Source organism: Barbus barbus (assembly GCF_936440315.1).
Source record: "Barbus barbus genome assembly, chromosome: 10".
In the NCBI taxonomy this organism is placed as follows: domain Eukaryota; kingdom Metazoa; phylum Chordata; class Actinopteri; order Cypriniformes; family Cyprinidae; genus Barbus; species Barbus barbus.
Window position 1 is genome coordinate 29712152 of NC_136738.1, and position 15413 is coordinate 29727564.

Below are 15413 nucleotides of genomic sequence, written 5' to 3' on the forward strand. Positions count from 1 at the left end.
TAAATAAATAAATAACAGGGGCTTAGACTTTTATAAAGCATAAACAAACAAACAAATAACAGGTGCTTAGACTATAATAATAATTACAAAAAAATATATAAAAAAAAATTCTACCAAACGTTACTAGATGCGCCAAAGAAGGTCACCAAACAACGCCACCACGTGCACGCTCGAATTAATATTCATGAGCTACTTAATATCCACGCACTACTTGTGACATCAACGCGCCGCAATGAATATTCATGAGCTGAGCCCTCGCTGTAGTAGGATTCGCGATGTCTCTCTCCGGATGTGTTCATCGCAGGCGGTAGTGATCCAGCAGCAGCAGCAGCAGCAGCAGCTCCGAGGAGGGCGACTCTCTCAGCAGCATCATGGCGGAGCAGAGCGACTCCCCGGCGGCCGTCCAAACCCCGCAGCCGGCGCTCTCCACCAGCTGGCCCATTGTCAAGGAGGCGTACGAGCTCCAGGAGGTGATCGGTGGGTAGTTGCAGATGGATTTGAGCTTGTCAGAGGCTGCGGTTTGATGCTTTGGTTTGGGCCTACCGGCTTTTTCCCATATGATGACAGTAATGCAATGCGGATATGACAAGTGGAGCTTCCTATCTCATGTATTAGATGACAGTGCACATGTTATTATGAGTGATGATGCTTTATATTAGCACGTGTCCAGTGAGACATCAGGCTACTGTGACGTTTAAAGCAAGTGTGCTGTTATTATACACAGGGAAGGTTATTTTGGCCCAAAAAGTGCAACCAAGTTTTAGGGGTTTGAAGTTGGTGCATTGCGCAGGCTGGCGGATATTTAACCAAGCACTAATAACAGTGACAACAAGAGTCGTTATTTATATATTTTATTATTTATATTCTGAGTGTGTAGTGCATGTGTGCATCTTATCTGCACGTGCACGTCGTCGCACTGTGAGAGATTCAAAGGTGTCATTTGCTGCATGCGATGCGCTCGCGCTCGTCTCATGGCGCCCTCTGCTGCTCAGATTCAGCACTTCTCATTTCTTACAAGTGCATTTAGTATTAATCTCAAAACACACCGATTTATCAATTTACATATTTTATCTTTATGCTTCATAAAGCACTTTGAACACTGACAAATGAGCACATTGTTTTTATTAGAATTTATATGTATATTTTATATTATACAGCACACACAGTGCACATATTAACCCTGTAATGCCAGACACATGAAATAATAATATAATTTAATAGAACTATTTAGTGAAACTTCAGACTAAATGTATAATCTAAGAAAAGAGAGATAAACAATTAAATGTTCCTCAAAAGACTGATGGTCATATTTAATACTTACATTTGAACATGATTTTTCCCAAAAATGATGTCTGGATAATCAAGTAAACCAAAGTTGCTTCTTCAGTACGGTAAGTGTTCATCTTGAAATATTATAAAAGTTATATAAAAGTTATTTTTATATAAAACTCCTTAAAGATCATAACAAACGATCATGCAGTTGTGGATGTGTAGTTTATGCATACCTGCTTATGGACTTGGTCAATATCAAGATAGTTTCAATTTTTATGAATTTTCATAACTTTTTTTCACAATTTATTACACTATTTTGCCTTCACTTGTGGAATGGTTAATATGAGGCCTGCATGAAGCATGCATAATAATTATATCAAAAAGACTGTTTGCAGTATGTCACCTTTCCAAATAATGATCGAATTTTAATTGTATCAGTGAACTTTTCCTAATAATCAATAGCTATTTTATGACATTTTTCCTTCTTCTTTTTTTTGTTTTTCATTCATTGACATTTCATTGCATTCTCAAATTGCTAAAAGTGTATCTCAAATTGAGTCAGCTGTTATTGATGCAGATATGAGGCTCCCAAAGTAAATAAAGGCAGAAACACAGAAGGCCCTCTTCATGGCTGTGAGATGCGAGTTAAAGCAGTATGCTATCAGCTCAGATAAGAGCTAGCATTACCGGAGAGTTTCTCTATAGTTTCTGTGCACTTCTTCTGCTAATCGGTGCGGCGCGTGGTCAGGACCCCCTGCTTATCTGTCAGCCGCAGTTGGCAGAGTGTCACACACTCTTACGGTGTGAATAGCAGCACTGCGTTTGTGTTTGTGCGTGTGTGTTTACAGTCACAAATGTGACATATCTGATGTGAATCAGCAATTGGCTATTAGTGTATTATGTTTTATGCATTAATTATCTAGAAAATGTGGAATATTTTCAAACAGGCTTAGTGAAATTGCACACACACCTCCTTTTCAAATGCATTTGAATAGACTGATTGTTGTCAGTATTACACAATTTTATTATATATATATACCCCCAGTTTCACAGACAAGGCTTAAGCCTAGTCCTAGACTAAAATGTAAGTCAGTGAAAGTCAACTGAAAAGAAACTTGCACTGACAGAACTTAAAACATTTCAGTGCCTTTGTTTTGTCTTAAGATGCACACCAGTAATGCTTTTTTCTAAGGCATGTTTATAAAAATTGCTTAAATGTCCTAATTAAACCATGGTCTAATCCTGGCTCAGGATAAGCCCTGTCTGTGAAACTGGGCCTTATAGTCACAGTATAAGCATGAAAAAAAATATGAGCATGATTACTTAATGTATAATTACCTATACATATATACACATTTTTATATATACACACATATATATATATATATATATAGTCACGGATTTGTGGTTGTAGGAAAATAAACAAAAGACGAAATAGCATCGCACACTCTTCCATTTATTAAACGTTAAACTGAGACAAAGAAAAGGACAGAACTGAAGACTTGAAAAGGAAATGGAACAAAGGAGTTAACAAGATGATTAATGCAAAACAGGTGGGGATAATAAACGACGATTAACTAAACTAGAACAGGAAAAACAAATAAGGGCAAACAGGTACTAAACAGAAACCAACACGTGGCAGATATCGCCCTGGGCGCCCTGGAGGCTGGAGCAGGGCCAGAACAGGGCGGAGACAAGGGGAGCCTCCAGGGCGGATCAGGGGATTCCGGGAGCCGTGGTGGATCAGGGGACTCGGGCGGCCATCCGCGAACTCCATTCTTCGGCATGGTCTCAGTTTCTGTCACGTATTTGTGGTTGTAGGAAAATAAACAAAAGACGAAATAGCATCAATACACTCTTCCATTTATTAAACGTTAAACTGAGACAAAGAAAAGGACAGAACTGAAGACTTAAAAAGGAAATGGAACAAAGGAGTTAACAAGATGATTAATGCAAAACAGGTGGGGATAATAAACGATGATTAACTAAACTAGAACAGGAAAAACAAATAAGGGCAAACAGGTACCAAACAGAAACCAACAATGACATATGTATACATATATATATATATATATATATATATATATATATATATATATATATATATATATATATATATACATACATACATACATATGCTACAGTTCAAAAGGTTAGGATTAGTAAGACTTATTACAGAATTTAATATTTTTATTCAGCTAAAACGCATTAATCAATGCATTGATCAAAAGCGACACTAAATACATTCAAAATGTTACAAAAGATTTATTTTATATATAAATGTTTTTTTTTTTAAAGAATCCTGAAAAAGAACACTATCACAGTTTCAGCAAAAATATTAAACCACACAACTCTTTTTAACATTGACAATAAGGAATGAGCGGCAAATCAGCAAATTAGAATGATTTCTGACGGATCATGTGACACTGAAGACTGGAGAGAGCAATGATGCTGAAAATTCAGCTTTGCATCACAAGAATAAATTACATTTTAAAATATATTCAAATAGAAAACAGCAATTTAAAATTTTAATAATATTTCACAATATTACTGTTTTTACTGTACATTTTTACAACACATTGATTAAAAAAAAAACTTATCGACAACAAACATTTAAATGGTATTGTACTGTATATAAAATATTATATATTTAATTATTATACAGTATATTGAAATAATTACAAAATTTAATATATAATTATATATTTATAACTATAATTTCATAGTATAATACAATTTGTTTTCAACCAATGTGGCTTTTTCAATACTTAGAGAGAATGGTAGCTGCTGGCCTATATACATAATGCTGAATACAGTTACAGGAAAAAGTATGTCAACCCATGGAGTTTCCTTTTGCCTCACTTCCCAGTTCAGTCAATGACAGACAGTGGTTTTGTATGAAGATACTACTGCCTCCTAAGGAAACAGGTTTCAGACGTCATGACGTCATGTCTGTTGATCTAGATCAAATTCAAATGAACTTTAGCCATAACCAAGCAAATATTCACAGTAGAAATTGAATCATAAATGAAAAATGGACATTTGACTGCATGCACATGATTGTGAGATATCACAGACATTGAAGGGCACTCTGCACACCTCAGATTGAAACTAGTTGAAAAAGGGTTACAAATTCATCTGAATGGTGCTCATCAACACACAGTAAAACAAACTGTCTATAAATGGAGAAAGTTCAGCACTGTACCCACAAAGAGCAAGCCACTGCTGTCTCAAAAAAACATTGCTGCACGTCAAAAATGTGCAAAAAGTCAGCTGGACCGCTTGCTTTCATGGAGGGGAAAATTAATTCCCAAGTTTATAAGATTCACACCATTTAACAGGAGACTGAAGGCCATCTGTCTGTCAGCTGAAGCTCGGTAAATCAACACACGACTGTCAACAACCAAAAAAATCCATCGCTTTGAGTTCTGACCTCAACCCGACAGATGCTTTAGCATGACCTACAGAGATAGACAACCTGAAAATACTGCAGAACTGAAACCTTTTTGTTTAGAAGAGGTTATTGCTGCCAAAGTAAGGCCTTTTTCCACTCACGCTGTGAACACGGTGTGCTTTATAAAGAAATGAAGTAGTTTGTATTGTTATTTGCTTGAGCCGACTGTGTTTGTCTATTCCTGATGAGCTGTTTGAGAATGAGATCAAATTTACATGGCAAATCCAAGGGTTCGAATACTTTTCCTTGCAGCTGGATTAAATAGAATCTAATGAGTGCAAATAATATGCACACAAATTGCTGGATTTAAATGTAATTTAATCACTACTCACGCTGTTGGTAGATTTTTGCAACTCTGAATAGGCAAAATGACCACTTTTGTTATTCATCAGGTAATATCTATAATCAATAATTAATAATGTGTAAATTATCATATTAATATGATTTTGGAAGGATTATGTGACTCTGAAGACTGCAGTAATGGCTGCTGAAAATTCAGCTTTGCATTGCAAGAATAAATTACATTATAAAATCTATTCAAAGTTATTTTAAATTGTAATAATAATTCACAGTATTACAGTTTTTACTGTATTTGTGATTAATAAACACATTGATAAAAAAAAAAAGAAATTAAAAATCTTATTGACCACAAACTTTTGAATGGTAGTGTATATAATTACAGTAAAATATATAATAAAATACTATATTATATATTGTATTATAGTATTATTTTTTTTTTTTTTTGCATTTATATATATACACACACACACACACACACATCATGTTAAAAATAAAAAATTGAATTGAATTTTTAATTGTTTTAGATACAATAAAATAATAACCTATGTTGCAAACGTATAGCATGCAATTTGTCTTTCTTACAATAAAGCTACTTATCACAGCGTCACACACATCTATTATCAATCCTATAAGCACATCATATGATCAGCTGCACCTGCTGTGCACAAGCTTTTATATTCCAGAGGGCATGTTTACTGTCTGCCTTTCATCTAGAATAATGTCTTTGACACGGCGTGTGCTTTGTTCATTAGAGACGTGTATACTGTGTTTTGTAGGTAGCGGAGCCACAGCAGTCGTCCAGGCAGCGCTTTGTAGCCCTCGACAGGAGCGTGTGGCCATCAAGAGAATCAACCTGGAGAAATGCCAGACCAGCATGGATGAGCTGTTGGTGAGGAACAACATAAAAACAGCTGTGTCTACTCATGCAGGTTCTGCCATACACATGCATATGCATGTAAACACACACACACACATTATATGGAAATGCAAATAGTTACAGGTAAATTGCAATTTGTTTTTTGAGCAGCCTGTCTGGGTTGGGCAGACATTGGACAGACATCTTTTGGCTCCATTTTACCCATTTATTTGCATTATAGGCATTTCACTATAATCTTAAAGTAGTAGTAATAGTAGTTCATCCAAAAATGAACTGTGAACTGAGATGTACATGAGTTTGTTTCTTCATTCAAAGAGATTTGGAGGAATTTAGCATGAAATTATGATCTGCACTCACGAGAACAGTCTTCTTTTTCCGTTTAATTCAACAATCATCACCAATAGGGAAAGACACAAACGTTTCGGCTACCAAGCCTTCCTCAGTGTGTAAATCACCAATTGTGTCGACGCCATCAGTTATTAATCAATGTTGAATCACCACAATCATTAAAACATTTTAACTTCCAAACAATTTTCACAACATAAAACATCATATTCACTATTACATCACACTACACATCCGTGACTATAAGAATTATCTAGGATTATTCATTTATCACTATTATACAAGTCTACAAATCAACAATATATACTCCACCAATTAACTTTAAATAGTGTAACAGTGGAAAATTCAATAATTAGAAACATCAGAAATACATCGTCATAAGCAATTACTGTAAATACTCCAGATTTATTATATAACATCTTAAAGATGAATTCGACCAATTCTAGTACATTAAAGAAAAACATAAAGTTGTGGCATGTGGTGTCAGTGATTTATGTTTATGAATCCAAAATGCTTCCCGTTTCAATAGGTCTTTATTTATATTACCTCCTCGACGTGGCCCAAAAACCTCTTCTATTCCTATACATTCCAGTTGCTTGATGTCGTGTCCCATTTCATTAAAATGTCTCACTACTGAAGAGGTTATATCTTTATAAGAATTTAGCATTACATCACTTGCTCACCAATAGACAGTGAATGGGTGCCGTCAGAACGAGAGTCCAAACAGCTGATAAAAAACATCACAATAATCCACAAGAAATTCACACAACTCTAGTCCATCAGTTAATGTCTTGTGAAGAGAAAATCTGTGTGTTTTTAAGAAACCCATCCACCATTAAGGCATTTAACTTTAAATCTTTGGTTCTGGGTAAAATACTCATAAAAGTATTTCATAATCCATAATGAAAAAGTCCGTCCCCCGTTGTCCTCTCACATCAAAATCCACTAACATATTTGTTTAGAATTGGTTTTGCTTGTAAACGGTGCTTGATCTGTGCATATTTCTCTCCTGATTCAGACAAGATGACTTTTTCACTGGAGAAAGCAATATTATGGATGCAGGAAATTTGTTTCTTGCAAACACGCTTTTCGCTTCTCAAGACATTAACTGATGGACAGGAGTGGTGTGGATTGCTTGTGGGTTATTGTGATGTTTTTATCAGCTGTTTGGACTCTTATTCTGACGGCACCCATTCACTGCAGAGGATCCACTGTTGAACAAGTGATGTAATGCTACACTTCTCTAAAAGTTTAAATTGTTTTATTTTATTTTAAGAAATTAGTTTTTTTTTCTTCTGCAATTATGTAGTAAATTAATTAAAAATATACTTATGACATCTATTTTAAATAAACTATGTTTTTTGAACTTTCTATTCATCAAAGATTCCTGGAAAAACTGTATCATGGTTTCCACCAAAAAGTTAAGCAGCAACAAAATGTTCCTTGAGCAGCAAATCAGGATATTATAATGATTTCTGAAGGATCGTGTGACACTAAGACTGGAGTAATGATGCTGAAAATACAGCTTTGATCACAAGAAGTCGTGGGGAAGTGTGGCCCCACACAAGAAGTGTGGGGAAGTCGTGGCCTAACGGTTAGAGAGTCGGACTCGTAATCGAAAGGTTGCGAGTTCGAGCCCCCGGCCGGCAGGAATTGTAGGTGGGGGGAGGGAATGTCCAGCGCTCTCTCCACCCTCAATACCACGACTGAGGTGCCCTTGAGCAAGGCACCGAACCCCCAATTGCTCCCCGGGCGCTGCAGCATGGCTGCCCACTGCTCCGGGTGTGTGTTCACGGTGTGTGTGTGTGTGTGTGTGTGTGTGCATTTGTTCACTACTCACTGCTGTGTGTGTGCACTTGGATGGGTTAAACGCAGAGCACCAATTTCGAGTATGGGTCACCATACTTGACAATACGTCACGACTTTACTTTAAGAATAAATTACATTTTCAAATATATTCACATAGAAAACAGTTATTTTAAATTGAAATATTATTTCACAATATTACTGTTTTTACTGTATTTGTGTTCAAATAAATGCTGCCTTGGTGAACAATAAGAGACATCTTTCAAAAAAAAAGTATCAAATGTAAAAATTTCCAATGTTGCATGGGGTTGGACGATTGCCGCTAAACTCTTGCTCTGAAGTTGTATATAAGTACATTTTTAAATAATTTAAGCAATTGGTTTGAAATCATCCCGACTTCTATAAAAGCATATACAGTAACATTGTTTAATTGTTTTTTTTAATTTGTGAAAATGAGTATAAAGAAAATGATTTTCTTCAGATTTAATGATCGAATGAATAAATGACTTCTTAATGTGCATGTGTAAATGTCTCAGAAGTCAATAAATCATTAATCACAATTATCTGTGTGATAATTAATCATTAGCCAACACTTACAGTTTTGACTGCCCTAGTTTTTCAAAAATGTGTTTCATATCTGTCAGAGACGCACATGCTTCATGCTTCTCTCATAGAGTGCGCTTTCCCTACTGTAATCTCTCTCTCTCTCTCTCTCACACACACACACACACACACACACACACACACACACACACCCAGCAGGTCTCTCACCCCGACACTCACGACTGAGTTGTTTTCCATTGATCTTTGTTATGGTGCAGTGAGATTGGAAACTGATGGTTTGATTAATGACTGTTCTGTCACGAAAACAAGTTTATTCCCGGAGATGGGAATCTGCTATAAACATCTCCCAGATTTACTCTCAAATTGACACGGAAATGTGGTTTGTGTGAATTCATGTTGAACCCAGACAGCACATATGTAATGTACTTTTACAGGTTTGCATCCTGTGGTCCTTTTATTAAAGCCTTGTATTACTGGAACATGTGAAATGACTTTATCAGTTGTATGTAGACCTACTTCAGCTAAACAGGTTTTACTGCACGTTCATGCATGAATTCTGCTCTGAAATAAACTAAAAAACAGCACCAGTATTGAAGCATTGATTGCCACTGCAGATTTCAAGGATAAGAATCTGTCTGATATTTTCACAAATTAATTTTTTTTATTAGTATTCCTTATAAGTATAAAAATGGCTGTATATTACCATATTTATAATAATTTTATTTGCTCTTTTTTTTTTTTTTCAATCAAATGAACTGTCATTTCAACCAAAGATTCAAAATGTTTAATGTAAGTTTAAAAATACACTAAAAATCTAATGTTTTTTTTTACTAATCATTTTCATGCAATTACACCAATATAACAAAATGTAGGACAATAACGGAAAAATGTACATGCTTATTTTTACTAAAACATTTAAATCATTTACACAGAAAAATCATTTTTGAATGATGGCTTGAATGAATAATATGCCATTTTAAAGAATTTAGTTTTTCCAATATGGTAATGAAATTTGGAAGAAAATCTGAGTAATTGTTATTTACATGTTTTGTCAAAAAAAAAATAAAAAAATAATAATAATAGTCATAAACACAGGCTTAAATTTCTTCCTTCTTTCTTTTGATTTTGGTGTGAAATATGGCCTGGCCTTGACTCATTCTACTCTAATCTCATTCTAGAGATGACTGTTTATTATAAATCGGTTCAAGAGTTTCTCTGTTTCTACCATTGCAATTACTTTGATGTGCATGCTTTATAAAGCACATGGATATTATTAAAGACATGCATTATAAAGCTAGACACCTCCATCTGTCTCCACAGAAAGAGATTCAAGCCATGAGCCAGTGTAACCATCCCAATGTGGTCACCTACTACACTTCATTTGTTGTGAAAGATGAACTTTGGCTGGTCATGAAGCTCCTGAGTGGAGGTGAGAAAAATCTTTTCAATTAACTATGGACATGTTCATTTTCAACATTGCATATGTTGTTTCAACATTTAAAATAAGCTTATTTTGTAACATTTTGCCTGAGAAGTGTGCTTGTGCTTTATTTCTTTAAAATAATTGGCACTTGATTTGACATTTCATATAGTAATTCATATAGTTTTTATCTCCAAATGTTATTTGCAGTCTCTGTATGTGTTATATGCATGCATTATTTTGTAGATTTGAATAATGTTTTGTGATTACAAACCTTTTTATTCATCCAGGATCAGTGTTAGACATCATAAAGCACACATTCAGCAAAGGAGAGCATAAAAACGGTGTCCTAGATGAATCTACAATTGCAACCATATTGAAGGAAGTCCTGGAGGGATTAGATTATCTGCACAAAAATGGACAGATTCACAGGTAAAGAAAAAAATGACATCAAATTGAACTGTGGCTGGTCATTTCACATGCCTTTCAGACTTTCTCTCTCTGTTTAAAGTTCTCCCAAAAATAAAAATGAGCTTACTCAGCTTTAGGCCATCCAAGATGTAGAGGATTTTGTTTCTTCATCTGAAAAGATTTGGAGAAATGTAGCATTACATCACTTGCTCAGTAATGGATCCTCTGCAGTGAATGGGTGCCGTCAGAATGAGAGTCCAAACAGCTGATAAATACATCACAATAATCCACAAGTAATCCACACCACTCCAGTTCATCAATTAACGTCTTGTGAAGCGGAAAGTTGTGTGTTTATAAGAAACAAATCCATTATTATCTTAACTTCAAACTATTATTTTCCAGTAAAAATATGAGTTCTCTATTCATAATATTGCTCTCTCCAATAAAAAAGTAATCTTGTCTGAATCAGGAGAGAAATATGCACAGATCAAGCACCGTTTACAAGCAAAAACAGTCTTAAAAAGCTGTTCTAAACTAATTTTAATGCAACAAGGTTGAACTTTTTCACTGGAGGAAGCTTTATTATGGATTATGGACTCATATTTTGCCCAGAAGTAACAGTTTAAAGCTAAAATATCTTAATGATGGATTTGTGTCTTACAGACACACAGCTTTTCACTTCACAAGACATTAATTGATGGACAGGAGTGGATTGCTTGTGGATTATTGTGATGTTTTTATCAGCTGTTTGGACTCTCATTCTGACGGCACCCATTCACTGCAGAGCATCCATTGGTGAGCGATGTCTAACAAACTCATTTACATCTTGGATGGCCTGAGGTAGATTTTAAGCATATAATCATTTTTGGGTGAACCATTCCTTTAAGTGTCCAAATAGGATGCTAAGTGGGCCAGAGTTTATGCTGATAGTCAAACGTCTGTTTTTGTGAGACTAGTGTAACATATGATTTAATTAAGTTCCTCTGAATGTTAAGTGCTGGAAAATACTAATGAGGTCTTTTCCCTCCAGGCCATCGCTGCTGTAATAATGGTCTGAAAAATTCATAAACATGCGGATTCATTCTTCAGCCACTGGCGTTATTGTTAATGTTTAAGATTATAATATACCGTGACATGGATGTGCTTTGTCTTGGTTTGACCTCAGGGACGTGAAGGCTGGTAATATTCTGCTGGGAGAAGATGGATCGGTGCAGATCGCAGGTTTGTAGCTTTGCTTGACTTTGACTTTGCTGAGACATGCAGATTTTCTGAAATGTTTTAATCCTTATTTATTGTCTTAGTTAACCACTTGGCATTTAACATCTCCAGAGTATTTCATGGGGCAGTTAAATACTCGATTGGCTCGACAACAAATCCGCAGCTTGCAAATACGTTCTTCATCTTATTTCACATGCAAAGCGAACATTTACATGGATGTCTTAAAGAAACTGCAACAACAACAAAAAACCTGCCTGTTTAATAGTAGGAGTAAGATAGCAGGTAAAATGGTCATGAAAAATTCAATTAGTTTAGGAAAAACATAAAATATATGTATAAAGATGTATGACTCAGAATATATTTGAAAAGTCTTTGTTGCTCTTAACTGATTTCGACCAATGCATTCTTAATTCAATTGCATAATTATTTCAGCTCTTTAAGAAGTTATTTATAGCCATGAGGTAATTAAGGTTTCTTTAGCTGTAAAAATCCTGCTTTAATTAAGACTGATTGTCAATCTAAAAAGCAACATTTATGGGCCTTTAGAGAGATTATATTGCTTTTTAAACCATGGTAATTAGCTTTAATTATACTAACTATAAAAGCAATAACCTAGCTGTGATTTAATCAGGAAGTAAAGCCACTTTTGTAAGTTTTTTTTTTTTACATTTCTTTCATTGAGGTTAATTATGTTTGATTATTAACAGATAATATATTCCCCACTTTCGTTCTTGTGAATTTGTGTGTTAGAGCCACATAAAGAGAGCAGAAAACAGGCCTGAGACACATTGATCGTAGTGTGGAGAAGTGTTAAATTCCTGAAATGAGGCTTTTTCCGTCCCTGGGGGGAAACTGGCTGATGTAGTTCTAGAATATTGATCGGTTTTGTGTAACAGGGGCTTCCACTAGTGACCTTGGCTTGGCTTTGTTCAGACTGTACTTCACATCAGACATTTTTCTATTGAAATGTTTGACAGACAAGTTCTTTTTAGTTTTTTTTTAAATCTAATAAAAAGAACGTGTCCGGGTCAAATTTCTACCCCAAAAAATATGTATACAATAGGATTTAGCATAACAAAAATAAGGCCTATTTTTAGGACACTTAAGGTTGTGTGCATTGTGAAATAATTTTATGAAATTTAATTTAATAAACGGAAAATGTAATTAAATTATTTTTTTTTTAAACTTTTTTTTTATTGTCATTATTTTCAATTATTGTTCTTATTAGGTTCTCATTTATTTTTTCTATTTATTATTTTTAAATTTATATCATGATTAAAAGAACTAGTGAAGGCAAAAATGCATTTAACTGGGATCCTAGTTACAAGAACTAAAACATACAACTTCACTTTCACATATGTATATATATGTATACGTTAACCTACAATCTTGACATGCTATTGTAAATAATGTGTAATGTAAAAATATATATATGTATATGTATATATATATGTGTATATATGAAGAGTTTATTTGCAAAAACAGATAACTCAAATTATGTTATCTTATGTTATGTTTATGGTATCATGTTTTTATTGTGTTAGTTGTTTTTTAGTTATTTTTTTAACCTTGTCAAAATAACCCAACTACAGTTTGATTGAGATTAATTGGAATGCACAATGAAAAAACATGAATTCTGAGAATTGTTAAAAATGGTTTTTGCAATTTGTTATCTGTTTTTGCAAATTAACTCTTACGTATGAATGCATATATTCATATATGCATATATATATATATATATATATACATATATATATATATATATGTTCACAAAGAGATCTTTTCTGATTATTGAAAGCACGGTAGGTGTTTGACAAATGCAAACAAAGCTGTGAAAGAAAGACATGCAGTCTGTTCAAAACGTTGCTCTGTACAAATATCATATTTCAAGTCTAATTGTCATATTTTTTGAAAAATATTTTCACTGACTTATAGACAACTTTGTGATGGTAGAACCAGTTTATCAGACTTTATGTCTGTCTTTAATTTTCATGCATGGCTAATTAAATATGCATTTAAATATTTGCTTTCCAACTGTCAACCAATTTTGCAGTAGATGTTTGTGCAAGACTGTTCATCAGACGTATGATGAGGTTGTTAATCGTTCTCTATAGATTTTGGTGTGAGTGCTTTTCTGGCCACCGGTGGAGACGTCACTAGACACAAAGTGAGGAAAACGTTTGTGGGGACTCCGTGCTGGATGGCTCCAGAGGTGATGGAGCAGGTCAGTTTGCTTTGAGAACCTACATTAAACATGTACAAGTGGATCTGTTTCCAATGCCTAGTGAGTGGTCTACATGGACAGCATTTTAAATCATTGATACATGCACTTAATATGAAGGATGCTATAGAAGGTTAGAAAACACTAAGAAACCCTATTTTGGCCTAATTCTAAAGCAGCATTGCATGTATCCTGAGAAGACACAATGTCATAAATCCACCAAAAAAGGTGGACAAAGAGAGAAATGTTTATTATACTTAATATTCATTCAATATTGAAAAGCGTCACGTACTGTGCAAAGTAGTTCAAGCTACACTACAGTTTTTACATAATTTTAAAAGTAGTCTCTTCTGCTTACCTAGGCTACATTTATTTGATTAAAATACAGTTAAAACAGTGAGATATTATTATAATCTCAGATAACTATTTTTAATTTGAATATATTTTGAAATGTATTTTATTCCTGTGATCAAAGCTGAATTTTCAGCATCATGATTTGCTGTTCAAGAAATATTTCTTATCATTATAACATTTGCAAAGTTATTTTTACGATTCTTTGATGAATAAAACACCAGCATTTATTTAAAATATAAATCTTTCATAACATTGTTAATGTCGTATCACTTTTGATCAATTTAATCCGTCTTTGCTGAATTAAAGGTGTCAGTTTCTAGCAAAAATAAAACCAAAATGATACTGATACCAAGTTTAATTAGAATTGACTATTTTACTCAATATTTCTGTGTGCTAAGGCAAAGTTGCTGCCTAAGAAGAAAGACACTGGCTAGGTTTTTGTAACAGAGCCAAGGTGTTTCTGTCATTTACTGTAAATATAATGGATCTTGGCACCATGGAAGTGTTCACAGCTTGACTATTTCGAAGAGCTCTTCTGATGCTATGAATTATTAATAACCATTCAACTGTTCTAGCCTAGAGACTGGTTAATAATTGTAATAATCTGCCGTGAAAAAAGTGCTGTTTATGACTGGTGTAGGTCATTGTCTGTTATTCCATCATCTGATGATCAGTTAGCATTCATGTGACCGCAGGTGCGGGGTTACGACTTCAAAGCTGACATTTGGAGTTTCGGAATCACTGCCATTGAACTCGCGACAGGCTCTGCGCCGTATCATCGCTACCCCCCTATGAAGGTAAACACGACGACTGTCAGATCACGTGACCATTCATGTTGTGTGTTTGTGGAGAACTTATGTGTTTTCATAACCTCTTTTGCATATGGAATTGTAACAGCTACACAAGGTAAATCAAGAGTTTTAGGTTCATTTTAATTGTCTGTATTGCCGATATTAACTAAATGAATGCAAAGCCTGCACAGCTGAACCGTATCTAATGTGGTTTTACAGCAGCATCCATCGTCCCAGGCTCAGCGAGCTGCAGGTCATCCAGAATAAAAATGATCATAATTTATACCTACTTTAATATTGTTCAGGCTTTCTTTCTGAAAATAGGAAAAGGAAATGTTTTGCAGAGTGTCCAGTATATTGATCTGTCATTCCATTCATGC

The 15413-nt window shown here is 34.6% G+C and overlaps 1 protein-coding gene across 8 annotated transcripts in view; it reads left to right on the plus strand.

Annotated features, from left to right (window-relative positions):
• Positions 1–238: 238 nt before the first annotated feature.
• stk39 (serine threonine kinase 39) overlaps positions 239–15413 on the plus strand; it is a 66659-nt gene continuing 51484 nt past the window's right edge. For 3 of the 8 annotated variants that reach the window (XM_079426712.1, XM_079426714.1, XM_079426715.1), the window contains exons 1-7: positions 298–477; positions 5803–5915; positions 9939–10047; positions 10329–10470; positions 11615–11670; positions 13782–13891; positions 14938–15039. In XM_079426712.1, the coding sequence (XP_079282838.1) occupies positions 372–477; positions 5803–5915; positions 9939–10047; positions 10329–10470; positions 11615–11670; positions 13782–13891; positions 14938–15039 (738 nt within the window). In that variant the 5' untranslated portion in view covers positions 298–371. Of the gene's footprint in view, positions 478–5802; positions 5956–9938; positions 10048–10328; positions 10471–11614; positions 11671–13781; positions 13892–14937; positions 15040–15413 lie in introns of those variants that run through there. The other 5 variants (XM_079426718.1, XM_079426713.1, XM_079426719.1 and 2 more) reach the window with 5 other exon arrangements.